Raw genomic sequence first — 26,228 nt, forward strand, 5'->3', positions numbered from 1 at the left:
GATTATTAATCGGGTCAAACTTCTGAACCCAAACACGACTCGCCTGCCAGCTGTGTTATCCGAACACGACCTGGGTAACACGTTTGTTTCAACCAAACCCTGAAATCTAAATACTTGATTGATCAATGATCGGAGAAGTAGAGAACTGAGAACCCAATGTTTATCAAAACAAAATTAATACAAGCATTAACAAATCTAATGGAAAATTCACCTAAATCGGCACAGGACCGAACTACCGAAGGGTGAAACTGAAACACTGAAGTGAAAAATTGAAAATCTGGAAGAGATTCAAGAGAAGATGAGAACTCGAGAAGTGCGGCCATGCGGGAGTGCGGACTGTGGGCAACGGGCATGCGCCGTGTGGGCCGGTGCGGCTACGTCGACTAGTGGGCTAGGGTTCCGACTGTGGAGCGCCGGCGACGGGCGTGTGCCGTGCGGGCTGGTCCGGCTATGCCGACTAGCGGGCTAGGGTTCCGATTCGTTTCTTACTTTCTCAGTTTCTCAACTTTCTCCAATTCTCCGTTTCTAGATTCTTCAATCTTCATTACTCTTTTACAGTCTACTACTACTTTTGTCTTTCGGACTTCGGTCTTTCTTCCTCTTTTCTTAAAAAAAAAAAAAAAAAAAAAAAAAAAAAAAAAAAAAAAAAAAAAAACAACCGTGTCTAATCGTGTCATAATCTTGATCCGATTATAACTTGAACCCGATTATAATAAACCCAAACCCTATTTTTCCGTGTCGTGTCAAAAATTGCCAACCCTAATTCCTACGCAATTGATCCTGTCAGGCAAGAAATTGAATTATTTTCACATTATCAAACTTTGAAGGACAGAAACGGTTCAAATTTGGGCACGCTTAAAACTTTTGTCTGTCCACATGCACAAACAGACAACATGGTCATTATAAAATCTCTGCCCTCTTTGTCCTCTCCAAATTATTCTTATTTTTTCAATTTTTGAAAAGGAATTAATTAATTAATTAGCAGTGGAGTTAAAAGGTAAACTAATTAATCTTAATCTTAATCTTAGTGCGCATTAATATTGGCTATATATTACTCTATCTTTGTAGTACTAGTACGTCTTTAAATCAAAGGCGAGGAGGGCATCAGGCATGGAGCAGGGACGCAAGAAATGGGGTTTCCAGGGGAACCAAGAGCTAAACGCTTCCTCCATCTCCGTCCGAGGTGCTCTCAACCAGCTGATGGCAAATCGTGACAAGGATGATCAACGGTCCACAATCCCTCTCGGCCGTGCTGACCCGACGATGTTTCCCAGCTATCAGACCACCCCTTCAGTAGCGGATGCCATTACTGATGCTGTCCGGTCCTTTAAGTTCAACTGCTACCCTCCCACCGCTGGTATTGCCGAGGGAAAGAGGTATGTTTCAAAACCCTCTAACCTATATATATATATATATGTATTTTTTTTTTTTTTAATTTTTAATTTTTTATTACGTACTGAAAAATCTTTTTTAAGGCAAGATCACTTTTACTTACCTATCTTTAAGAATATTTTACCCTTTTTATTAGGGGCATACCCCAAGACCCGAGCAAAGTGCTTTTGGCTTTGCTGGCACTCCGTGGCCCCAAAATATTGTATATTTACACAGTAACACTTAAGATTCGAATCTTAAATATTGTATATTTACACTTATTCAAATCTTAGGCATAGTGAAAAGATGATACCAAAACAAAGGCCTGTTTGGTAAGTAATTGAATAAGGGAATATTTGTGTATTGTATAGTAAAAAGTGATTGATGTGATATAAATTTGAGAATGTTTTATAGAAAAGTGAAAAAGTTTTGTTTTGTATTGGATTTTTTTATTTGAATAATAATGAAAAATTATTGATGTGATATAAAAAGTGTAAAAAAGTTAAAATGTTTTTGATTTGATATTTTTGAAAGAAGTAAAAATAAATAGAGGGAGAATGATAATTGTTTGCCAAACTAACCCAAAGACTCTTAACCACTTGAGTCAATCAGAGGGGCAGAGTTGAGATTTGAGATTTGATAGGTTAATTTGAATAAAAAAAAAAATGAAGGGGCCAAAACTATAAAAAAAAAAAAAAAATAAATAAAAAAAATCTGAGGATAAAATTTAATTTTTCTTTCTTTTTCAAAACTTTTTATTTTTGGGGACCTTAGGCCTTGGGGATCCCGCCCCCAAGGCACAAGGTAGCTCCTGCCCTGAGTTAACCCCTCTCTCTCTCTCTCTCTCTCTCTCTCTCTCTCTATATATATATATATATATAAACACACTTAAAAGTTGAAACAACTTTTAACATTTTTTTTTTTTGGGAGAGAAATTGATTTTAAATTTTTTTATTAGATAAACATGTTTTTGTCTTCTTAAAGATAATTACAGTCTCCCAATTAAGCTACGAGGAGGGTATGGTTCAAAACACTCGTACACAGAAGGACAAAAGTACTCAAGTTATAGCCACTTCAGGTGTTGACATGTAGCCTTTTTAGATGTAGTTGGGTGTTGGATCATTAATTTCAACGTAAAATATTTTTCATCGTAAAACATTTTCAACGAAATTATTTTTTGAAAAAATAATTTTCCTAAAATAATTTTCGGCTCTTACGAAAAAATCACCAACGACGAAAAATCACACATTAGATTCCGTCATTAGCCCACAGGATTCTGGCCATTTTCACCAGGTCTAGATTCTGGCCAAACTGGCCGGAATTTGGCTAGTACAGTGGCCAGACATCGTCGAATTCCGGCAGAAATTTTCAAATTCTGCATCGACGGATTCCAACTTGTTTTGTTGGAATATAATTTGGCTAGTCAGAATCCGGCCAGTGCCGCTAGATTCCGGCAATCGGATACCAAAATTCGAGGACTTTCGGCAGTATATTCAGGCTACTAACAAACTCCAATGCCTGGCAGTAGATTCCCACAAATTTGCATACAAGAATCAAGAGTTTAAATCCAGAAAATGATTTACGGTTTTCAGGTAAATCGTTTTCTAAAAATTAAGGAGGATTTTACGGTAAAGTTGAAAATGATTTTCGTTAATCATTATTTTTAGTTGCACAAAACATCGAAAAATACAAAAAATATTTTCCAGAAAATATTTTATGCCCAAACAAAAAGAGCATAAGAGGTAAAATTGTCATTTCAACTTTTAGTGTGGGGGTGGGTGGCGAGGCAATAAGGGTGGCGATGGTGAGTTGGTCATGTTGTCTTGTCCAACTAGGGAATATGATCATCTCTACTTTATTAAATGACAATTGAAGGGTCATGTTGAATCATCTAACAATGTATATAATAATAATGTTAATACGTTTTTTTAAAATTTAAATAATATAAAATCATGTATATCATTGAATGCATCAACTTTAAATTGTGATCATAATATGCATTTTATTTGAAATATAGAGAATCCTATTCCTTTGGACAGAAGGATCTGACCCCGTTTTGTAACCCCTACTCCCCATATTTGAGGTGATAGTTTTTTTTTTGAATGGTAGTAAGAAGTGATTGATGTGATATATAGAAAAATGAAAAAAAAATTGTATTGTAGTGATTTTTTTAAAAAAAAATAGTAATAAAAAATTGTTAATGCGATATAAAGAGTGAAAAAAGTTTGAATATTTTGAAGTTGATGTGTTTTTTGGGAAAAGTGAAACTAAGAGAGGGGAGAGGGGAGGGGTTGCCAAATAGGGTTAGCAAAACGGATAATCGTGTCGTGATCAGGTTGACCCACCTACCCATTTAGGCTAACCCAAACCCGACACGATTAGCTAATCGGGTTGAAATACGAAACACATACACGACACGATTATAAAACGAGTTACCCGATACCACATGATTAACCCGTATAGTTAATGTCGACACGACCTGATTGTTTTTTAAAGATATTTTTTTTAAAAAAAAATTGGTTTTGAATTTTTATTAGGAATATATGAGCCAATAATAGGGCATTTGACTTAAACTAAAGGGAAATGATAGGCAGGGGACATTCATCCGACCCCGTCCTACTTTTAATAATAAAATAATATATTATATATTTTTTTCATTTATTCTTTCTGATTTGTTCACTTTTTGTTTATATAATATATTATTTTATTATTAAAAGTAGGACATGGGATGGATGAATGTCCCCTGCCTATCATTTCCCTAAACTAAAATTCCCTTGCACCAAGCCATCATCTACCTACTTTAAGTTACTATCATTCTTGCACTAAGCCATGAGAATAGTGCTTTATTATGATATTTCAATTTTTTTTTTTTTAATAAATGAACGAGTTGACGGGCTGACCCGTTTATAAACGTGTCATAAAGGGATGAACTCGTCAATCTGTTTAGCTTAAACTCAGACCCTAGGGGTGATTAAGTAGTAATCGGCTCCGGAGTAGCCGGTTATTGGAAACTACCAACCGACTCCGATGACTAGGTGGTGGTATCCGGTTATCCAGATTGGGTATTGAAATTTTTAAAAAACAGCATTATTCAGCTTTTGACAAGGTTGAAAGGTTAATTGGAGGCATGGAAAGCGGGGGAAGTGCCCGGAATGACTAAGGGGGATGTGATGGTCTGGGTGGAGGATAAGATGCTGGTTGTGAAGGCTGAGAAGGTGCTCGAGAAGACTAAAGGCCAGGACAATGGGGAGAAAGAGGAGTGGTATGCCAAGAACTATGGCAGGTACAGCTTTAGGATTGCTTTGCCGGTTCACTGGTTGCGGCGGCTGGAGGGTATCAGTAATCTCAAAAGTTCAGAGAATCTGTGTGTTTTCATACCTGGCGTAATAGTCTTATTTATAGGCTTATGGTTACGTTACAGACCTACTGGGACTCTTGAAACCCAATTGGACTAGGAGTTTGAGTCCCAGTGGGCTTGAATCTCGACCTTATCTTCAGGAGATTTGAATAAACAGTAGAATCCGGATTGGATAGCACTCTGCTTCTTCAATCCTTGTTCTATACCATTACGGCCTTATCCCACTATTTATGGGATAAAGATTAGCCTCTAGGCTTCCGGGATATGGGCCTTGTCCTACTGTGCAAAGTTCTAGCTTCAGGGATGGACTCATGCCAGTGCTTTGTTAACATTTAATCACTTATTAGTCGAGTTTAAGAAGATACTTCCGAGACGGTTGTAGTGTGCTTCGACCAATCCTCCGAGACATAAATATCCAAGACATGTTTGCTCCGATCGTACAAGGAGATCACGGGATATTTCGCCGAGGTGTAAATATCGGAGATATGTTTGCTCCGATCATACTAGGAGATCTCGGGATATTTCGCACAGTTGCTGAGTTCGATAGGTCCGAGGTGTTATCATACCAAGACAATCTTTCTATACAGGGTCACGATAAGGTCAGGATCCGCGTGTCCTCGGGGTTGATTTTATCCCCAACAAACAATATTATCTAATGTGACATATGTAAGTCCTTATCTAATAAGAGTCATGCTTTAAGAGCAACACTCGTCTTCTTTATCAAGTCTTCTTCTTCAATATGAAGTCCTCTTTCATAAAATTGTAGACTCTTAACACAGCATTTTTTTAGATTAAATTGAAAGAAAATTTCTACAATTCAATTTGTAAGTATTTTCTATTAGTTTCTTATGCTGGGCCACCGGTCGTGGTAGGCATATATGATGGAAAGAGAGAGAAGAAAGAGAGGAAACAGAGAGAGTTTATGGCTACATTTTTATTATGTTGAATTTTATAAAAAAAATGTTTTACCGGGCTTCTATTTATAACGAGGCTATGAGTGGTTGAACAAGCAAACCTTAGAATAGATAAAAAAAAAGAAAATAAATCTAGAGAATAATATCAAATATTCTTACTCATTATATGTCAAAACATTAGACAAAAATCCAATGATAATGAGAAAGTTTTTGCTTAAATTCATGATGATGACAGAGCTGTTGCAGAATATCTTTCGAAAGATGTTCCATACAAAATATCAGCAGATGATGTGTATCTCACAGTTGGTTGCACGCAAGCAATAGAAATTGTGGTATCTGTCCTTGCGCGCCCTGGCGCCAACATTCTGCTGCCCAGACCAGGTTACCCGCAATATGAAGCTCGTGTGGGTTGCAGTTGCCTTGAAGCTCGCCACTTCGATCTTCTGCCCGAAAGGGGTTGGGAGGTTGATCTTGATTCTGTCGAAGCTCTTGCGGATGAGAATACAGTGGCTATGGTTATCATCAATCCCAGCAATCCATGTGGGAATGTCTTTACAGCCCAACATTTGAAAAGGGTATATCTCATATCTGTGTTGTAAATTTTGAAGACAGTGGATCTTGTTCTTTTTGACTAAAAAGGTTTCAATTATTGTGTTCTTTTGTCAACTAATTAGATTGCAGAGACTGCTAGAAAACTTGGGATTTTTGTGATTTCAGATGAAGTTTATGGCCATCTAGCTTTTGGGAGTAATCCATTTGTGCCCATGGGAGTGTTCGGATCGATTGTACCTGTTGTAACACTTGGGTCTTTATCAAAGAGATGGATTGTTCCTGGATGGCGACTTGGTTGGATCGTGACAATTGACCCCAATGGCATCTTTCAACAATCCGGGGTTCGTGTTCTCAGATTCCATTCAATCTATATCTCACAATTCACCTATTTGACATGCTAATGTTTTAGACTGGGAATTTTTGACATCACTCGCAAATCCGACACTAACTCAACATGAAATTAGCGGATTAAGGTAGAGGGGTCTGACTTGTTTAATTAAATGGTTCAGATTAGGTTTATAGTCTTATAATCATGTCTCGAGACAAGCAACAGTAGGTCTCGTAATTTTTGACATGATGTGCGAATCTGATACAAACCCAACACGAAATTAGCAGGTTAAGTTTAAAGAGCATGACCCGTTTAATGAAATGGGTTAGGTTATAATTGATCAATATATATGCTAACACGAATTGCGACCCCTAGCTTCAGTGGAACAAGTGTAGATGATAAGGTTCTTTCCATTGGTGTTTTTTTTTTTGGGGATGAATGAATGATTTCATAACCAAAACAAAGCATACAACTAGAGAAAATCTAGAACTCACAAAAAAAAAAAAAAAAACCTAGAGAAAATCTAGAAACCCAAAGAAACCAGACAATCCGAGTACCCCAATTTTCACAAAGAACAACATTAGAGGTAGACAATTTAAACCTCCCTTTACAATTGACTCTATGCTAGATATCTCAACTTACAGCATTTAAAATTTGCTCTTCAGATGTAGGAGTATAGCCATGATGGATAGCATTCCTCTGCAGCCAAATATGATAAACCACAGCAGCCATGCTCAACTTACATAGAATGACACTCAAGCTACCATGCACCCCTCCAAATCCTAATGCCAAGAGAAACAACCTCATCCCAATCAACAGGAGGATCCACCAAAGAATTTATCCACAAGAGGCATTTTTATAACTGAGCACTAAAGCCACAACCAAAAAATGAGTGGTCAATAGACTCAATACAACCATGACAAAAGGAACAAGAAACATCCCCTCCATAACCCCAACCCAACAGTTAATCACCAGTAGAAAGACCAAGTCGAAAGTCAAGCCAAAGAATGAAAGCTTGTTGAGGAAGAACAAGGCCTTACCAAACCAAATTCCACCACTCAACTTTAGGGTTCTTCTTCCTAATGTCTTCCCATGCAGCTTTAATTGAATACTTCAAATTCTTAAGAGACAAGATGACTTGATCAACCTCAGAAGGATGCACACAAGGAAGCTGACTTTGAATATGCACAAGAGCCTCAGAACGAGCAGGACTCCAATTCCACCCAGTTTCGTGCATAACTGAAGCAACTTTAGCTTCAAAAATACTGTCAGCATCATAAACCACCCTAAAACCTAACTTATCCACCAAAATTCCACTCGGATGACACCGTTCCAGCCAAAGAAAAATAGATGGACCATCCCCCACTTTAAATTGTATAAGTTGCTTGGCAAAACTCTTACTCTTCAAAATCTTCTGCCAACACCAAGAACAATTTTGGGGAACCTTAAGTCTCCAATCCTATTCCAATCCTCAATCATTCTCAACCCCAAAACACCCTCATCCTTAGGCATACAAACAAAATTCCATGAAACCTTGGCCTTAGCCGGACCATCACACCCCGCCCCCCATTCCTCATTGTTAGAATAATACCGCTATGTTCCTTATTGGGTTTAATACCTTTCTAGCATTATTTCATTGCTAATGTATTCTAGGGTTTAGTCTAGGATTTCTTGTCTACTACTCATAGCCTCTCTATATATGGAGGTCTCTTGTAATACAATATGATTAAGACTCAATACAATGTAGTCTATTATTCTCTTCCGCTCATTCTCTCTTCCATAGACTTCTCCAATATATTTAACACTCGTAAATCTATTAAATTTATGCTCCAAATTTTTAATAACCTTCTTAGGTAAAATGAAAACACTGGTACAATAAGATTGAATACTTCATCCTCATTTGCCTTCATAATATCCACCTTAATAGCACACCTCAGCGTTCCACCAATTCTGTGATAATTCTTAACCAGCTCCTGCGCCAACATGATATTTTCCGCAACATATCTACCCAGGATGAAAGCAGATTGTTGAGGACTGATAACACCATCCAAACATCTTATTAAACGATCAGCCAAAATCTTGTTAATGCACTTATAGATGACATTACAACGAGATATAGGCCTAAAGTCCCCCATAGCCGAGGGATTAGATATTTTTGGGACCAAGATATAGGCCTAGTGGTGGTTTCATGCTTGCTTATAGGAAAAAATTGAAAATAAATTCCTACCCTGTGGTTGTACCTTGGGGATGGAGTTACCCATAAATCCCTCTGGTATAAACCCTTTACATGTAGTGAAAAAATATCAACATGCATGAAAGTGTTGGTGCTAGATTCCGATGCATCACCTTCGAATTCTGATAATAGTTCAATGTGAAACTTTATGCCTGCTTGCTTGAATTAATATTTTAACCTTGATTTCATGATGAACTTTGTACAATAAAAGTGTTTCCTTCTTTCCAGTTTGTGGAGAGCCTCAGGAGCTATCTCGACATCACCACTGACCCCCCAACCTTCATACAGGTACCTAGTTTAAGTTTATTTTTCTGAATCTCTAAAAAAATTAAAAAATAAAATATGCAATACATTTTCTGGCTTTTATTTTCATAAAGCTTACTGGGATATGCTTAGAAATTGTATGAATTATTGCCTTCTTCTATCCTCAAGAAATTACGAAATGGTTTGTGTGTTCAGGGGGCACTTACCCGAATCCTTGAGCAAACGAAGGAGGATTTCTTTTCAAAAATTCTAAACCTAATGAGAGAAGCGGTAGACCTTTTATATGAGAGAATTAAAGAGATTCCTTGCCTGACTTGTCCACACAAACCAGAAGGGTCCATGGCTGTAATGGTAAGACTATGAGATTATTATGCTAGATTTTTTTTTTTTTTTTTAAAAAAAAATGATTTTTGTCTGGTTTTGTTTTATGTTTTACGGGTATGGTAACAGGTGAAGCTAAATCTATCACTACTTGAAGGCGTTACTGATGATGTGGACTTCTGTATGAAGTTGGCCAAGGAGGAATCCGTGATTGTTCTGCCAGGTAAGAATTCAACAATTTAGAACCTTTTCCTAATACTTTCATGGCTAAAATTGTTTGCTTCTTAGAAAGATGTTTCTTGAGTCGAGTGGTTGTCTACAGGATATATATATACGACAGTATCATTTAATACTTTAACATATATATACGACAGTATCATTTAGGTTTTAATTGAGACATATGCCTTATTGCCTGCTGATTAGGAACATTAATTTTGGGCCTCCTACTTGGATCAATGTTACTTATGCTTTGTTTTGTTTCAACTGAAAATGTTTGTCATTATAAAATATTTTCAATGAAATTATTTTCCAGAAAAAAATGATTTTCTCGAAAATATTTTTCGGAGTTTGCTTGTACGGAAAATGAGCGATTACGAATAACTGCCAGCTACTTCCGACAATGTTTGGCAGCAGTCCGGCGGTTTGAGAAGGAGAAGCTCAAACTCAAAAAATAGTTTACGAAATTTAAAAACGGAAACAATTTTTCAAATTTAGAGGTTCCTATGGTAAGCGAAAATAACAACTCACTCCCTGAAGTCAATTTGTGTTCAATATTAATGTAATCAGTTTGGTTGCCACGTCATGCCCAATACAAATATATTAAAAATATAAATATATAAAACTGCAAAAAAGAAGAAAAAAAAAAAGGAGTGGTTGTTGCCCATCCCTGGCAGGCAACCACCCCCAGAGGTGGCAGGGGGTGGCTCACGGGCCACCCTTGAGGTGGTGGTGGCCCGAACAGCCACCCCAAGTAAGATCTGTCAACCACCCCGCCTTTTTTTTTTTCTTTCTTTTTTAAAAAATGATTTTTTAGATTTATATATCTATATTTTTTTTTTATTAAAGTGGTACACATGTTGCGCTTTTATTGGGCCTGACGTGGCAACCAAATGAATTATGTTAAGTTAGTGGACGAAAGTTGACTTCAAGAAGTAAGTTGTTATTTTCGCCCATTACAAGGACTTCTGAATTAATTTTTATACTACAAGGAGCGATTTTTAAATTAGGCCAATCACAAAGACTGATTTTTTTTTGTTGCATTTTTTCCTAAAATATATGACCTTTTGACATGTGATGATATGCTTTTATCCTTGAATCCTTTTGATTATATATCTTTTATGATGAACTTTGTTCGAGCAAGATCAATTTAAGCTGGGAAATAATTTCCTCAATTAGCAACAAATGAGAGTGATTACAGCTCATGATTATATATTCATCCAGGTATTACCGTTGGACTGAAGAATTGGCTTCGAATTTCTTTTGCCGTTGAGCAGTCTTCGCTTGACGATGCCCTTGTAAGGATAAAAGCCTTCTACTGCAGGCATGCCAAGAAGGAATAAGGTGCATTTGTGCGCAGCAATAAAATCATTTTTTAGTGTAGTTTTGCTGATTTTCATAAGTTTGGTTAATGCCTAATCAGGCTGTATTTGAATTTCCAGTTGCTTGGGTATATTTATTTTATGCTGTTATGATGATATGCAATCAAACAATAGTATGTATGTGGAGACATTGGTTTATGCACATTATGATGATGTTCAATTAAATAGTTGATGAATGAACTACTTGTTTTGCTTTAAATGAACTTTTGATGCTATAGGCCAGACCTTGAAGTTTTGAGTGAATTCCTTGATGCTAGTTAAAAGGGAGGGAATATTTCAATCATGTCTAGTTAAAGTAACATAACTAATTTGACGGTTATAATTTTTTACTGATTATGTAACAATACAAGGAAGCGTTAGCTACATCTGTGCTGTCACTTTAAAATGACTAATCAAATTACAATTGTAGCTCTCTAAAATTATTTATAAAGCCAAGTTTTACCAGAAATATTCGATTAAAGTTCGACTGATCGATCAGCTTGCAATCGAAATATCGATTAGACCGCACTGTTTTATGTTTGATCGATCGTTCAACTTTCTTCAACACTCTCACCACACTTGACATGATCGATTAGACACCTTGGTTTTGATCGATATAAACACCTTGACAGATGTTCTCTACATCCGAAAACACTCAAAACCCTTACTTTCTTCAACACTCTCACCACACTTTAATAAACCAACCTAATACAACTCTATAACATCATTCCCAACTCCAAAAACAATTATTTCTTCGCACAACAATCACAGCATCTCCAATAACCACAAAAAAATAGCATCAACAACAAACACAACCACAATATGCACTTCAAATTCTCGTGCAACCAACATCACTCACCATTAACCTTTCAACACCATCATCATCAAAACAACAACCATACCATCACCAACAACAACAACTCAACATCAATATCAACAACTGTACGTTAACAAAATACTAACAAAATCATCATCCTGTAAGCAACCCTAACACCAACTTACACCAAGACAAAACTAGGGTTTAAGTGATTACCTTTGAACTCTCTCTCTCTCTCTCTCTCCCTTTTACGTTTTACATCTTATGAAGCTTTTGACACGTTAAAAGTTGAGTTCGATCAAACAAACTTAATTTCGTTCAATCGCGACAGGGCAGCTTGTATTAAATTGAACATCGAATCTCACCTACTCATACGCGTGATTCCCAGTTCGATCAAACGAACAATTGAATCGAAGTCCCTTCATTGTTGTTCGATCTCACCTACTAGACACGTGACTCTGCAATGTGGAGGTTCAACTTCGATAGATTGAACCCACTCAAAACTGTTTTTAAATTAACTAAAATGAACACTCATCGATGGATTGATCAGTAGAACCCCCTCAAAACTGGTTTTAAATTAACTAAAATGAACACTCATCAATTACCTACTCATCACATGCTTACGTGTCCAATTCCCAAGACATGTTCACACTACTCATTTTTCAATTTATTTTACCCAATATTATTCTCAAGTTTATATTTCTATTTCTCGTATTTTTGAAGCAGGGTACTACATGACTAGTGCACAAATGATCATTTTCATCCAAAATTTGGCTAATATGGTTTACTTTTCTCCGGTGGCCAGCACACATGGAAAAAATGCAATTTGCCCCCTCAAAGTTTGACTATTTTTTCAATTTTGCCTCCAAAGTTTAAAAAGTTGCAATCTGCCCCAACAAAGTTCAAAAATTCTCAATGTAACCAATCTGTTAGTGATTTCCATCTCTTTCATGGAAAATAGCTCACGTGTGCCACACATGCATTTTTTGTACAAAAATTCCAAAATTACCCCCTATATACGTGTTAATTCCCAAAGTACCCTTGTTAAAAAAAAAAGGAAAAAATGGGGCGATCGAACCACCTCCATAGGCCATGGGGGTGGTGAGCCATTCCGGCCAGATGGAGGTGGATTAGCCACCCCCTTGGCCAAATGGGGGTGGTCGAGCTACCCCTAAAGGGTTTGGGGGTGGTTTTGGCCACCCCCATTTGGCCCCTTGGGGGTGGCCGAACCAACTCCATGGTTATGGAGGTGGCTCGCCACCCACATTCTGTCCAGATGGGGGTGGTCGAGCCACCCCTTTTGGACCATGGGGGTGACTACTGCAACACCATTCGACTTTCCTTTTGAATTAATGGACATTCCTCCCTGAACGTTCGACTTTCCTCTCAAAGGCTCGACCTTTCCTACCAAATGATCAATGACAATCTGGATGAAAAATGTTAGAAGAGTTTTAACTTCTTGTGCAACCTTATGTCCTATTTAATGACCTAGGATAAACCCTAAGACCCATTTGTCATCATATTAGCACACCATAACCTAGAGTGAGAGAGAGAGAGAGGGAGAGAGAGAAACCAAATCTTGAAAGACTTCATATTCAAGAGGAGGTAACCCTTGAGTCCAATCTTGTTCTTGTATTTATATTAGCATTTTATCCTATTAAAAAGTTACTATTTTTACGATTTAACAAACAACATGTAGATTTAAAGCATTTGGGTTTACAATCTTAGGTTTTTATATTTAATCGTGCATGGGTATGGCATAAGTATAATTGGATGTATTTGTAACTTGTTATTATTCTTTGTTAGGTCTAGACGTTGTGGTTGAGCTAAGTAGTAGGTTTGTGTAGGAGATCTAAGTTGTTCGTACATTCAAGCTGTCATCGAGCGTTCCATTTTCAAGATCGAACGATCAACCTCCATACTAAACATTCGATGAAGACTAATCTACATGGTTAGGATTTTATTACATGATTAGGGTTCACGTGTTATATTGAAGTTTCAATTTAGAGTATGTCTAACATTAAAGTATGATTGTAGTGATGTGAAGGTTAAGATGTCAGAGAATGCGGAGAATAATTCGAGGTAAGTAAATGCTTACGTAACTATGCAATACGTTTACAAACTAAGCATACTATTATTTTATGTTTTAGTACGAGAACTATGTCATGAACTTATTAAATTTATCAAATGTTTAAAAATATTTCAATTGGATAATTGTATTGTATAACATAGTACACTATGTAACGGGATAACAACCATAGGCAACTATTATATGGGCTTGACCTTATGGTCAAAGAAATTTATTTAGTTCATTTACCTTGGATCCAATGGTTTTACAGGTGACCAGTGCACCATGTATGTATGAGGGTCACAACTACAGGTTCGTTCATAGTGTGGATCACTCGGGGTTTAAATCTGGTCGGGCCACTAACGAAGACTGTACGTGGCAATATCCGAGACACTGATATTGTACTACGAGTCCCTTGGGATAGTGCCAACCCTACCAATAAGGGATTAAGGGCTTTGTTAGACCATATGGAGGATAGTTATGACCGTTATATAATCTACTTATTATACATTTTTCTTGCATTAAAATATGAGTGACTTGTTACTAAGATTATGCCCACCTTGCACTAAAACCCAAACTAGTTTTCTTATTGGCATAATAATGGTGGTGACATTGACCCTTTTTATGAAACACAGCATGGTTGGTTACTCAAATTTGTGAAATGTGACTTGACACCAAAGGCTTTTTGCACAAACAAGTTCCATAACAATTTACTCACTAAGTCGTGGGCTTACGCAATTACTTTTCCACATGTAGAACACATCGGTACTTTGCAGATTAGGATGCTGCCAGGCCGTAGAGTGAGCATTCCTCTTGGATGAAGATATCGAGCGAATGACTCGCATTGTGAGGTTTTGCGTAGATAGATGGTAGTTGTTTTGTTATGTAATATTCATTTGGAAGCTATGAGTTTTTAATAATAATAAATGATATTGTTTATAGATATTTTGGTTTGCTCAGATCATTTTTTTTTTTTGCTTTCCGCTATAGTATACTCTCATAGATTAGTGTTGTGTAGTGATTTTAGTTAATTACAAGTTAATTAGTATGAACACACTACAAGTAGCACTCCAATTAAGTATTTTAACTATTTAATTTTGGGGGTGTTACAGTCTCAGGCCTTTTATTCGTGCATGATACACTATAAAGATGTCTTTACGCCCATTTCAGTTAGTTTTCATCACCTTTAGCCTCTGGAACCCTAGAGAGAGAGAGAGAGAGTGTGTGTGTGACACCCCAGCTTTGTACAAGAAGGTCATTCATGAAAATCTCACATTTCTCTCATGACGTTACAACATCAGAGACAATAAGTCTCGCAACGATTTGTTTTCTTCTTTTTCTTTCTAATACAAACAAATCCCTCATATAACACATTTAAGCTGACTGAGCATACCTCAATGTAAATTAATATTAATATCGTGTGGTTACATAATAAATACACACTAGGTACATCAAATAAAGATAAGTGTCGTAGGTGGCACATAAGCAAACATACTTATATATATATATATATATATATGAAATTTAATGAGTTATATTATACGTATCCAAAGAAAATATATTCAACATTGCATAGTAGATGGTTCCCTCAGTAACCACCAAAATCAGAATAAGGGTCATCACCCTCATCCTCCAAACCATCATGATCTATGTAAATGTGGTGTTACCATATTTACATAGGCAAAAAAGTGAGACTATTGTTTCAATGTTATAAAAGTTACTAGTTTATCATGCAATTATAAATTCATGAATATGTTATGCGGTGACTATTTGGTTTAAAAGTCTTATATATATTCTTTGTCACACCTCTCGTTTAGAGCCATAAGCTCAGTTAGCGGTCATATTTTGGAGCCAACACTCCCAACATATAAAGTTAAGTGGTTTTCTAGTGGTAGTTTGGCACCCTTTCTACTCCTTAGCTTGTTTCTTATTAATAGTCTTTTGGACTGATTGCCGATACTTCTCAATCCACTATTAGCTTGGCACCCTTGCTACTACCCAGTTTTATTGATAGCTATTTATTTATTGAGACACAATATGCATTTATTATATTCATATGCATATATTCAAAGTAGTTGATAAATAAATTAGCAAGTATTATATTATTGAAAACCAACATTATTTCTCAGTAAGTAATTTATACTTACTCTTCACTGTAAAGTGTGAAAAGACTCTTCCACTCTGTTCACTACATTTAAATCATATTCATACATGGTGATGTGGTCTTGAGTGTATCAATAATAAAATAGTACTCGCAATAGGATGAATCTTTATAGAATGGGTCTATGTGAGGGAGTCGAACCTCAAGAATTGTTGGTTTGGTTGTTAAATTACTGAAATTCACTCTAATTTAATTCAGAGAGTATTTTTTTTTTTTATTATTTGTATTGAAACTAAATAAAAATGTAAATGTAAAAATAAGATAGTCATGAGAAAGATAGGGGATTGACCTCACCTCTAACATCATTATAATGGTAAATTGCATTTAATATGGGAATTTCACGTACATTAATATTATGACTCGTGTATGTGTGTCAAGCACCCAAGAATATCGTCAAGAAAATTCTTTTATTAAGAAATAAGCATAGTTCATCTTTTGGCAAGATATGAATGCTCTACCTGAACTAGGGTGTAGAACAATTCATTCTTCCTAGATATGAGCTATCAAATATCCTAATTAGCTTACAAATAGTCAAGAGATAAGAATAACTCATCTTTCGGCAAGCATAAATTGATTTACCTAAATTAAACTTACTAGATGTAAATGAATTTATTCTTCCTAGGTATGGCCTATTAAACCCTTTTGATTTCATGTCCATTAAAACCGTTGTAAAAGTTCAATCAAGATAATTAATTTTCTAAGATAAGATAAAAGATTAAAGAAACAATATTCATGTTCATAAAATTCCCAAGATAAAACACAATTATACCATTACAACTTGAAAATGGCTACATCAATACCCTACGAAAGATTTAGCCGCTTATGGAGAAGCTGAAAATCATATTTGTCGGAAAGAAATCCATCCCAAATCTTAGCTGCAAAATCTTCACTTTTTCTCCAAAACCCTAGCCTCTAATCCTATTGATTTCTATTCTTTAATGTAAGGGAAAACTGCAAAAAAGCCCCCCAAACTACCAGTCGTTTTTAAAGTAGCCATCTAAACTATCAACACTGGCACTATGACCCCCCAAACTACCAAAGAGACCCATTTTGTCGAAATATTCCTATAATATCCTTGTCATGTGTCATATATTCAATTAAAAAAATAATAAAATTAAAACAATTTAAAAATCAAAGAAATATTAAAAAGAGTTAAAAAAAGAAAAGAAAAGAAAAGCCACCCGCATTGCCAGTTTGGGGGTGGCTAAATCACCTCCCATGGCCATTGGGGGTTGTTCGGCCACCCGAAAGAGCAAAATGGTGGTGGCTGAAACCTCTCCCATCAGCCACTCCCATGTCCCTTAAGGGTGGTTTGGACACCCCCAAGGGCCAAACCCTCAACATTTTTTTTTTTTCCTCTTTGGCCTTGTGGGGTGGCCGAACCACCCCCATAGGCCACGGAGGTGGTTCAGCCAAACTCAGACCGGCAGATCTGGGGTGGCCGGCCACCCCCATTGGCCAAAAGCCCAAAGGGGTGGCTCGAGCTACCCCTTCATATTTATTTTGTTTAGTTATTTATTTATTTATTTTAATATTTTGAATTTCTTTTTGATTTTTAAATTTAATTTTCTGATTTTATTTTTTTAATTGAATATATAACACATGGCAATGGTATTATAATGCTAGGTTTGGTAGTTCAGGGGGCTATTTTAAAAACGGCTGGTAGTTTGGAGGGCTTTTTTGTAGTTTTTCCTTAATGTAAACTAATCTCTATATTTTTTAATCTAAACGGGCCTAGGGTATTTATAGAGAGTATAAGTGAAATTATTTACATATTTGTACATATAAGAACATGTAATCCAACTAGAAATCGTAAAACAACTCCTAAGTGAATTTGGTGTCTTGCAGTAAAATTTACCAAACAACTGCGCTTGATCCCCATGCATTACTGTGCTCAAGCCTAAGTTGCGCTTGAGCCCAATATGATGGTGTCCTGTGCGCGCATGTGTTCTGGTTGCACTCGAGCTTTTGATGCACGCTAGAGCCTCATGGCCTGATGCACTCAAGCCTAGCTGATGTGCACTCGAGCGAAATGGTCCTGCGCTCGAGCTCACTTTTCTTGGTGAATGCTACACTTGGCTTTTGCTAAATTTTACCTTTAAGTTTGGAAGATTACTGATGTGCAAATTTTAATACTCGCAAGCACACTGATGAGTGCCAAATATTGTATATATATTTGGATCCCTTAATTTGCATTTGTTAAATCTTTAGTTTTGTTATTTTCTAATGTTTTTGGTTAGTTTTGGTATTTTTGTGTTTTGCAGGTCATTGAGAGAAAATTGCAGTATTTATGTGGAATCACAGAGAAACGAAGTCTTCAGAGCCATTCAAGCATGGGTGTTAGAGCTGACGTGGTAGTAGTTTTGTTGAAACCAAGTGAGCTCGAGCGCACTTGGAGTGCACACGAGTGCACTTGGCAGTTAGCGGGTGTGGCGACCAGCACCCAAGGCAACCAGAGCCATTCAAGCATGGGTGTTAGAGCTAACATGGTAGCAGTTTTGTTGAAACCAAGTGAGCTCAAGCGCACTTGGAGTGCACACGAGTGCACTCGGCAGTTAGCGGGTGTGGCGACCAACACCCAAGGCAACTAGAGCGTATGGTTCACAAGTCACTGTGAAAGCGCTCGAGCGCAACCTGGTGTGCGCTCGAGCGCAATAGCTCAGACATGGCAAAACTGGGTAGACACGACTTTCTTCCCCAAAATGGCATTTTTTTTTCTTTAATTGGGAACGAAAAAATACATATTTTTCTTTGCTCTTTACAGATGCATTTGACTTAAACCCTAGTATTCTTTTCTCTTATTAGGGCTTTGAAGAGTAGAGTTGCCATTTTGAAAATATGTGGTCTAACCTAATTGGAAATATTTATTGACTTCTAATTTAAACCAAGTGTGTGTGTGTGTGTTTGTGTGCAAACAAATATCTTAAATACAGAATTTAAATAAAATAAGATATTTATTACGAAGTGGAAACTCTACGAAGAGAAAAAACCACTCCGGGGCAACCAAACCCAGGAAATCCACTATCCAAAAACAAAGCTAGTTACAAGACACTCGTACTCACATAACCCTATGCAATAGTCATACCTTTAACTCTAACGTGTAACCCAACACGAACGCTTCACAACTAGATCTTCCACATGAAGAGATTTTTGATGGATTCCTTTACCATAGGGCCGACCCCTAAGATAGACTTCACACGAACACTTGAGCACACACTGGCAACGGCTTGAGAGCTAGTGGATCTTCGATTCTCCCTAAACACCATCTCAAAGCACTATGGAATTCACCACCGAATTCTGTACAAAACACTAGCCTAGAGCCCCCTATTTATAGGCTTCAAGAGACCTCAAAAATTGCTGAGATTCGGACTTTGGCTGGCAATCGTCCGGACGGTTTTCTTAGGGATGGAAAAACGGGTCACCCGACACGACCCGTTAAGACCAGCGACCCGTTTAGCCTAGACCAAAACACGACCCATTTATGTTAACGGGTCGGGGCTCCAGACACAACACGAACATGATAATTTCACGGGTCACCAGACACGACCTGTGAAACCGTTTAGCTTATAAGTGTTTTTTTTTAAAAAAAAATAAAAAATAAAATTATTATTATTATTATTTTTTTTTTTTTGGGGGGGGGGGGGGGGTTGTGGGTATTTAAATGAAACAATAATAATTTTAACAATTCATCTCTAAACTCCTACTCCTAGTCTCCTAGTAGGCCAGCACCAAATCACTTAATATGTTTAATTGTCTAGTCAAATAACAAAAAAAAAAAAAAAAAACACTACATCATTATTACGAATTTACAAATACAAAAAACTGCATCATAATTGTCCACTCTTGAGTCTTGATTTATTGAATGACCTACATATGCTCATTCCCCCTCCCCCCCCCCCCCCCCCCCCCCCACCCCTTTATTTTTTTAATATATATATATATATATATAAAATATAATTAAAAAAAAAAAAAAAAAAGTTAATCGTGTTTGGCGGGTCACCCACGACCCGACCCACCAGACCGAAATAAACGGGTCGACCCGTTTAGGGTAGACCCAAACCCGCTAATTTCGTGTCATGTTCGTGTCCGGTTGTCGAGTCGTGTCAAAATTGCCGGCCCTAGTTTTCTGCGATATCCTTTCAGAAACAGCGTAATTCTATCTTTATCAGGTTCACGTCAGGACGGCTTGACCGAGCGTCCGAACAGTCTTCGCTAAAATCCTTTCCGCGTTCGAAAGGAACTCAGGAATATTCTGAACTACTGGACATCGTCTGGACGTGTTGCCACGTCATCTGGACGGCTTGCAGAGACTTCCTAAACAATGTCGACTTTTGAAAACAGACTCCTTGTTGAATACTGATTGATCTAGCGTCCGGACAGTGTTGCTGTGACGTCCGGATGTCTTCAATGTTTATCTGTGAGACACTGTGGGGCATCCAAAGGCCTTCAAATGCCCATCCGGACGGTTGCACAGGAACCAGTTGTTTTTGTCTTGGATTTTGCAAGGACTCTTCATGGACATCTTCAAGCAGCTTGTAATCAGTTATTGTCTTTGATTTGATTATTGTCTGAATACATGAAGATTCTGAATCTAAAACTGACCATCCTGTTAAACTACAACCATTACATAAAGTGTTTTTGTTTTATCTAGAATGTAGCCAATAAAATACTAACAAACTCCCCATTTGGCCATTCTGGGACAAAAACACTTGACTAGTTTGGAAACACATTCCCGGTCGAAATACCAAATACAACAAAAAATACTCCCTCTTTTTATCACACAATGACAAAGGGTAAACAGAGTATTCATTGAAACCATAAGTGTTTAAGAATTACACAAAGTGTCAACATAAATTTAAAATTGTTTTGAAAAAAAGACAAGAACAACAAAAATAAAAACTCAATCATCATCATCATTCGACTTTGGATGATGATATGTAATACCCCAGTTTTTAAAAAATATATTTTTGATATTTAAAAATATAAATGATTATTTATCATTCGTTTTATAAACTATTTTATAAAATATTTTCAAACTGATTTTAATGAACCGGTATATTTTTATAAACTGATAAATTATTTTACCACAAATATTTTCTGAGTTAATATTATTGACGGAATAATTAACCGTAAATATTTATTTACCTATTTTTATAAATTCGTAATATATTATTATACAAATATATTTATGTGTTAATTATTCAGATTTATTAATTAATAATATATAAATCGCACCGCACCAAATTTTCTCCACTGCGAGTCTACAGCAATCATCTTTCATAATCAAACCACTACCGTTTATTTAATCCATTATCTTCTCCACTGCACCCGTTTGATCTCCCACCTCCTCCATTTGAGTTCAAACAAAACTCCACGATCAAACTCCACCACCTTCTCCACTGATCGTTCAAAGTGCAGCACTAAGTTCAGTGCTTACCAAACCATTTCCACTGAATTATATTAAGCTCTCCCACTCAGTTCTCGCGGCTATAAAACGAAACACCATTTCCCTGCAAATCACACACTTCGTTCTTTCTCCTCCTTTCTCCTTCTTTCTCATTCTTTTCCTGTCTCTGCCATCTGAGAGACTACAGGACACAGAGTGAGATAGTGAGAGGCGGTGAGGGTGAGAGAAATTAAGTGAGAAATATGAGAAACAGAGAGTGAGATTTAAGAGAAACAGAAACAGGGAAGACCCGAATGATCCATGGAGATCCGGCGAGTGACAGAACCAATCCTCCACGACCGGCAACTGAAGGCTGAAGTCCAGTGAAACCCGATGAACCCAGCTTGTTTCCGGTGAAGGCCGTATGGCACGAACCGTAACTCTGTGAGCCCAGTCAGCGCAGACCCACAACCCGCAAACCACGAACCCGTAAGTCCCACAAACCGTTAGCCCAGAACCTCGGCCCAACCCAGACTCGAATCCAACCATCCCAACAACCCGTAGCCGATCCTCTGCCGTAACCAAACCCAAACCCCAGCAGACTCGAACAACCTTGCCAACAGAACCACCGTGACACCAGCCCAGACTCAGCAAACCCGTGTGTAATCCAGCCATGAACCGCAACCCATTAACCCGTGCAACCCAGACCCAACCGAGAGAGAAAGACCGATTTCCGGCCGATCGTGGAAGACCCGTGATCGGAGACTCCAGCAAGCACGAACCCAGACCGTGCGTGACCCAGACGGCGAACCCAATGACCATGACCGAACTCCTTTCGAAATCCTCCTTTTCTCCTTATCTGACCGAATCAGATCAATGCGAGAGATTCAAAAGTGAGAATTTGTGAAGAGCTGACCAGATATAGGAGATCCAGCATAGAGGTGACCCAGTTCTGACCTGCAAGCCCAACCCGAGGCCCAAAACCCGTAGTCCAACCCGGTAGGCCATCAACCTATGAAGACCATGACACTGTGGACCTGATTTCAGCCCATTTATTTGAACCACAGCCCAAAACCAATCTGGCAGACCATGTGTACAGCCCAGATTCATTAAGCCCAACCCATTAATCTGAACCGCATTCGGCCCAGCCCAGATTCATTTAAACCCAACCCATTAATGATCTGACCCAGCCCATCTCAATAGCCCATAACCTGTGAGCTAGCCCATACCACAGCCTGTTAAGCCCATTAAACTCAGCAACAATTCAGCCCATGACCCACTGAGCTGACCCGGTCCAAACAGTGACCGAACCCGGAACCCGACCCACCGGTGACCCATCTCCGGCAGACTTCCGGCGACTTTTCCGAGACCGTACTCATCGTTTTCACGGAATTTTCTAGTGAAAATTCTTAGTTAATAAACTAAGAAAATATACAAGAGGATTAAAGCTCGATCCCGATATTATGGGAAATCCAAGTAAGGGAACCCTTTGCCCCTTCTCAAATTATTATATTATTTTAATTATTCCTCTATTTGCAAAATTTCGAATTTATTATCTTGATTTGGTATTTCAAATTATTAAATTATTATATATAAAGGATTTTGTTGGTTTTGATATAAAATTTTTGAGTATAAAAATGATATTCTTGAAATCGTGATTTTAAGTAAAAACCCTCCAACACGTTGCCCTATATATATACTAGTAAAGAATGAGAAAGTTTTTGTGAGAAGTTATACAAGAAAAGAATGAGAAAGTTTTGGGAGAAAACTCTTTGAGTTATATATAAAGGAGAAATATTTTTGAAAAGGGCACGTGTGTGGAAGAGATTATATTTTGAGGCCTAGACCCGCAGAGATTCGAGACCCTTCAAGATTTAGCTCGGTACCGTAGCTCGAGATGGAAGCGCACCCGCTGGTTCGCTTAGTGACAGCGGTATCTGTCTCTATGTCAGTCTAAGTGCACTTCAATTAATTAGCTGATGGGGGTGGGGCCTGTGGCCACAGGTAAACCGCGTTACTCACCCAAGGTCAACGCATCGACCACGCAACCCTACTTACACAGGGCGTAATAGTGTATTGGCATATATTATGACTAATAATTATTTCAAATATATATATATATATTATTTTGTGTATAAAAAGGGAGTTTTTTTGACAAATGTTTTGGAGATTTATAAAAGGGAGTTTTTACACAAATGTTTTGGAGATATTTAAAAGGAGTTTTTGACAATTGTTTGAAGATTTTCAAAAGAATTTAACTCAACTGTTTTATGGTTGAGGATTCCTTACTGAGCATGTTTTTTTGTGCTCACCCCTTATTTTGTTTTTGTTTTCAGGTTATGAACAGAGAGACGTAGGTGGCCGGGATGGGATCTAGGAATGCATTAGGACATTTCATTTATATTACCCCATAATTTTCAGTTATTGTATTTTTACAATTAAATGACCGTTTCCGCATTTATTAAAAACTCTGAGATTTTGAAACCATTATTATTTTTATTTATTTAAATCAGCATACTAGTTAAGATATTTGGCAGACCTTACGAATCTTTGCAGTTTAAAGAGAAAAGTGACGAACCTAACCCATAGCGATTTGGGGGCGTTACATGATATTTCAGGCATTCTCTGATGTCGATCTGGCTCTGCTCGACACGCTCCCCAATAAGATTGACTTCCCGTTGAAGAGCTGACATGGAAGTCATGAGCTGTGCAAAAGCAGCCTCAATGTCAAATGAGTGAGGCACAACCTGAGATGATGATGATGCAGCTGTTGTGGGGAGATCTGGTGGAGGCTAAGGAACAGCGCCTTGAGCCTCGTGTCACAACTGGGCATTAGACTTCATGAGAGTTTGTATGCTAAGGGGATCTGGACTTCGTGAGCGGGGCTCCGAGTCTGAAATGTCTGGCAAGACCTGAAGGCAGATTTTAGTGACCAGACACCCAAACGACAGACTCGTGTTCTTCTCATCTCGAACCTCGAGCATAGTGTGCAAGATGTGCTTGCACAGGCAAAATGGAGTTTGCATCATGATGGCATATAGGAGGGTGGCCTTCTTGAGGGTAAGCTCACTCCGCCAAGCTTGAGGCTAAAGGTTTATGACAACAACCTTTGCTAAGAATCGGTGCATAGGAGCAAAGGCACCGATGTTGATCTGAGCGATGGGAAGCAGAACTGGGTCTCGCAAATCTGCGCGGAGAAGATTCCGCTCAGATAGGACCTGTCGTGATTGCATATGATGCAACCGGTCAGTGACTGATTCTTCAATTCTTTGCTTGACACGGGGAGGAGAGTCATCGGAAGTCATAATTTCTGGACTAAAAAAAAACAGACAGAAAATCATGAAAACATTAATTTCTGTTAGTCCAAAAAGATTGGGCATTATAACGGCTGTAAAATGGACTATCCAAAAATTACAACATCAATAAAACACAACCCAAACAACATGGAGAACCAAATATGCATAATCTCAACCCAAATAATAACATTTATTGAGAAATAATACATATTAAACTCAAAGTAATAAAACCCAAAAACAACATATTTTAAGCATAGAAACTTAAAATAAAGTAGTAAAAGAGTATAAAAAAATACCTAGGGAGGAGATAAACTGCAAAGATGACACTTGCACTAAAGAGTTACGCATAAAAAGTATAGAGACAATGCTCAAGACGACAAAAAGGAACCAAAAGAGGCGAAAAAATGGGCTGCGGCGCAAGGAGAATGCGATTTAACCCTACAGGGTTCACCTTCTGGACGGAACATAAGAGACGTCCGGACGGAGTGCCACGTAGGAGTCGCAAAAGCACGCTCGTCCGGAAAAGAAAAATGAATGTCCGGACGAATAAACCGTATCGTCCAGACAACCAGAATAACCGTTCGGACATACAGGAGCACCGTCCAGACGTCCTAAAACACCGTCCGGACGCTTAACACAAAAGAATCTGAAAAATAGCAGAAAAAATATTTCCCAAATAATTTCCAGAGCACGCATGTATATAACACTGATATCTTAGTTCAATTAGTATTTAAAAAAAAAACCAAGATACAATTGAGAGTTATTTTTTAATCACCACAAGAATTTCCCCGCAGAAGAACATTTCAATAGAAAACTTAACTCAAGCAATGCGTGTGTGTGTGAAGGCTTTCTCAATAAGGTATGAAGTATGCTGATATGACTTAAAACACCCGAATTTTTCAAAGAAGAGATAAAATCAATGTTAGATCAGTCAAAAGTCAAACCTTATTATGTTAGGACCTAGTTACCTTCATCTGATACATTCCCCCTAAGCTGCAGCACTTTTCTTTTACTATGTCCTTTAGTGACCGTCTATTTCCGCAATGATGTGGTCACTGATTGTTTCTTTAGGGACAAGATCAAGAACAGATTTAGCATAAGCAGTGGATCTTTGACTTGGTGCTGCAACCTAGAAGGAATGTCAGAATTTATGGGTTCTAGGTTTAACTAGCGAGTTGGTCAATTTGACCATCTTGGCAAAACAAAATCTCTAAAAAAAAAATCCAGAAGCTAAAGGATAGAGAAGAGACACAAATACCTTAGGGGAGCCTTGAATAGTGCATATTTTTCATCGCAAGAGAAAAGCAACTATCTAGTATGGATGCCACTGGGAAACTTCGCAGATATCAAAAAAAAAAAAAAACTCTCAGTTATATAAAGGTAAATGAATAAATGCATCATAAACTGAGACATCAGTAAAACATACATAAGATATCTGAAAATTAGAAAACAATAAACCTCTGCATCCTTTTAACCCCATTTTTTTTTTTAAATTTTATTAAAAAAAAAAATGCTTTCAAAATAAAGAGAGTAGTGTTGACCAAGCATGTATGGTAAAAACAAACCTGACCTCAGGGAGAGA

At 37.6% G+C, this 26,228-nt stretch overlaps 1 protein-coding gene and 2 long non-coding RNA genes across 3 annotated transcripts; all 3 read left to right on the forward strand.

Annotated features, from left to right (window-relative positions):
* The first annotated feature begins 1,066 nt into the window (after positions 1-1,066).
* On the forward strand, positions 1,067-11,138 carry LOC133861032 (probable aminotransferase TAT2). The gene is made up of 7 exons (XM_062296728.1): positions 1,067-1,376; positions 5,879-6,218; positions 6,318-6,536; positions 8,985-9,044; positions 9,216-9,371; positions 9,471-9,564; positions 10,782-11,138. Exons 1-7 carry the CDS (start codon positions 1,111-1,113, stop codon positions 10,898-10,900), a joined length of 1,254 nt encoding a protein of 417 aa, XP_062152712.1. The 5' UTR covers positions 1,067-1,110; the 3' UTR covers positions 10,901-11,138.
* Positions 11,139-13,572: 2,434 nt separating this feature from the next.
* LOC133860672 (uncharacterized) lies at positions 13,573-14,636 on the forward strand. Its single transcript, XR_009898902.1, has 3 exons — positions 13,573-13,686; positions 13,773-13,817; positions 14,560-14,636. It is a non-coding gene; the product is annotated as an uncharacterized LOC133860672 (long non-coding RNA).
* Positions 14,637-22,731: 8,095 nt separating this feature from the next.
* On the forward strand, positions 22,732-23,879 carry LOC133861402 (uncharacterized). The gene is made up of 2 exons (XR_009899008.1): positions 22,732-22,826; positions 23,687-23,879. It is a non-coding gene; the product is annotated as an uncharacterized LOC133861402 (long non-coding RNA).
* Positions 23,880-26,228: the final 2,349 nt, after the last annotated feature.

This window comes from Alnus glutinosa, chromosome 2 (assembly GCF_958979055.1).
Source record: "Alnus glutinosa chromosome 2, dhAlnGlut1.1, whole genome shotgun sequence".
Taxonomy (NCBI): Eukaryota; Viridiplantae; Streptophyta; class Magnoliopsida; order Fagales; family Betulaceae; genus Alnus; species Alnus glutinosa.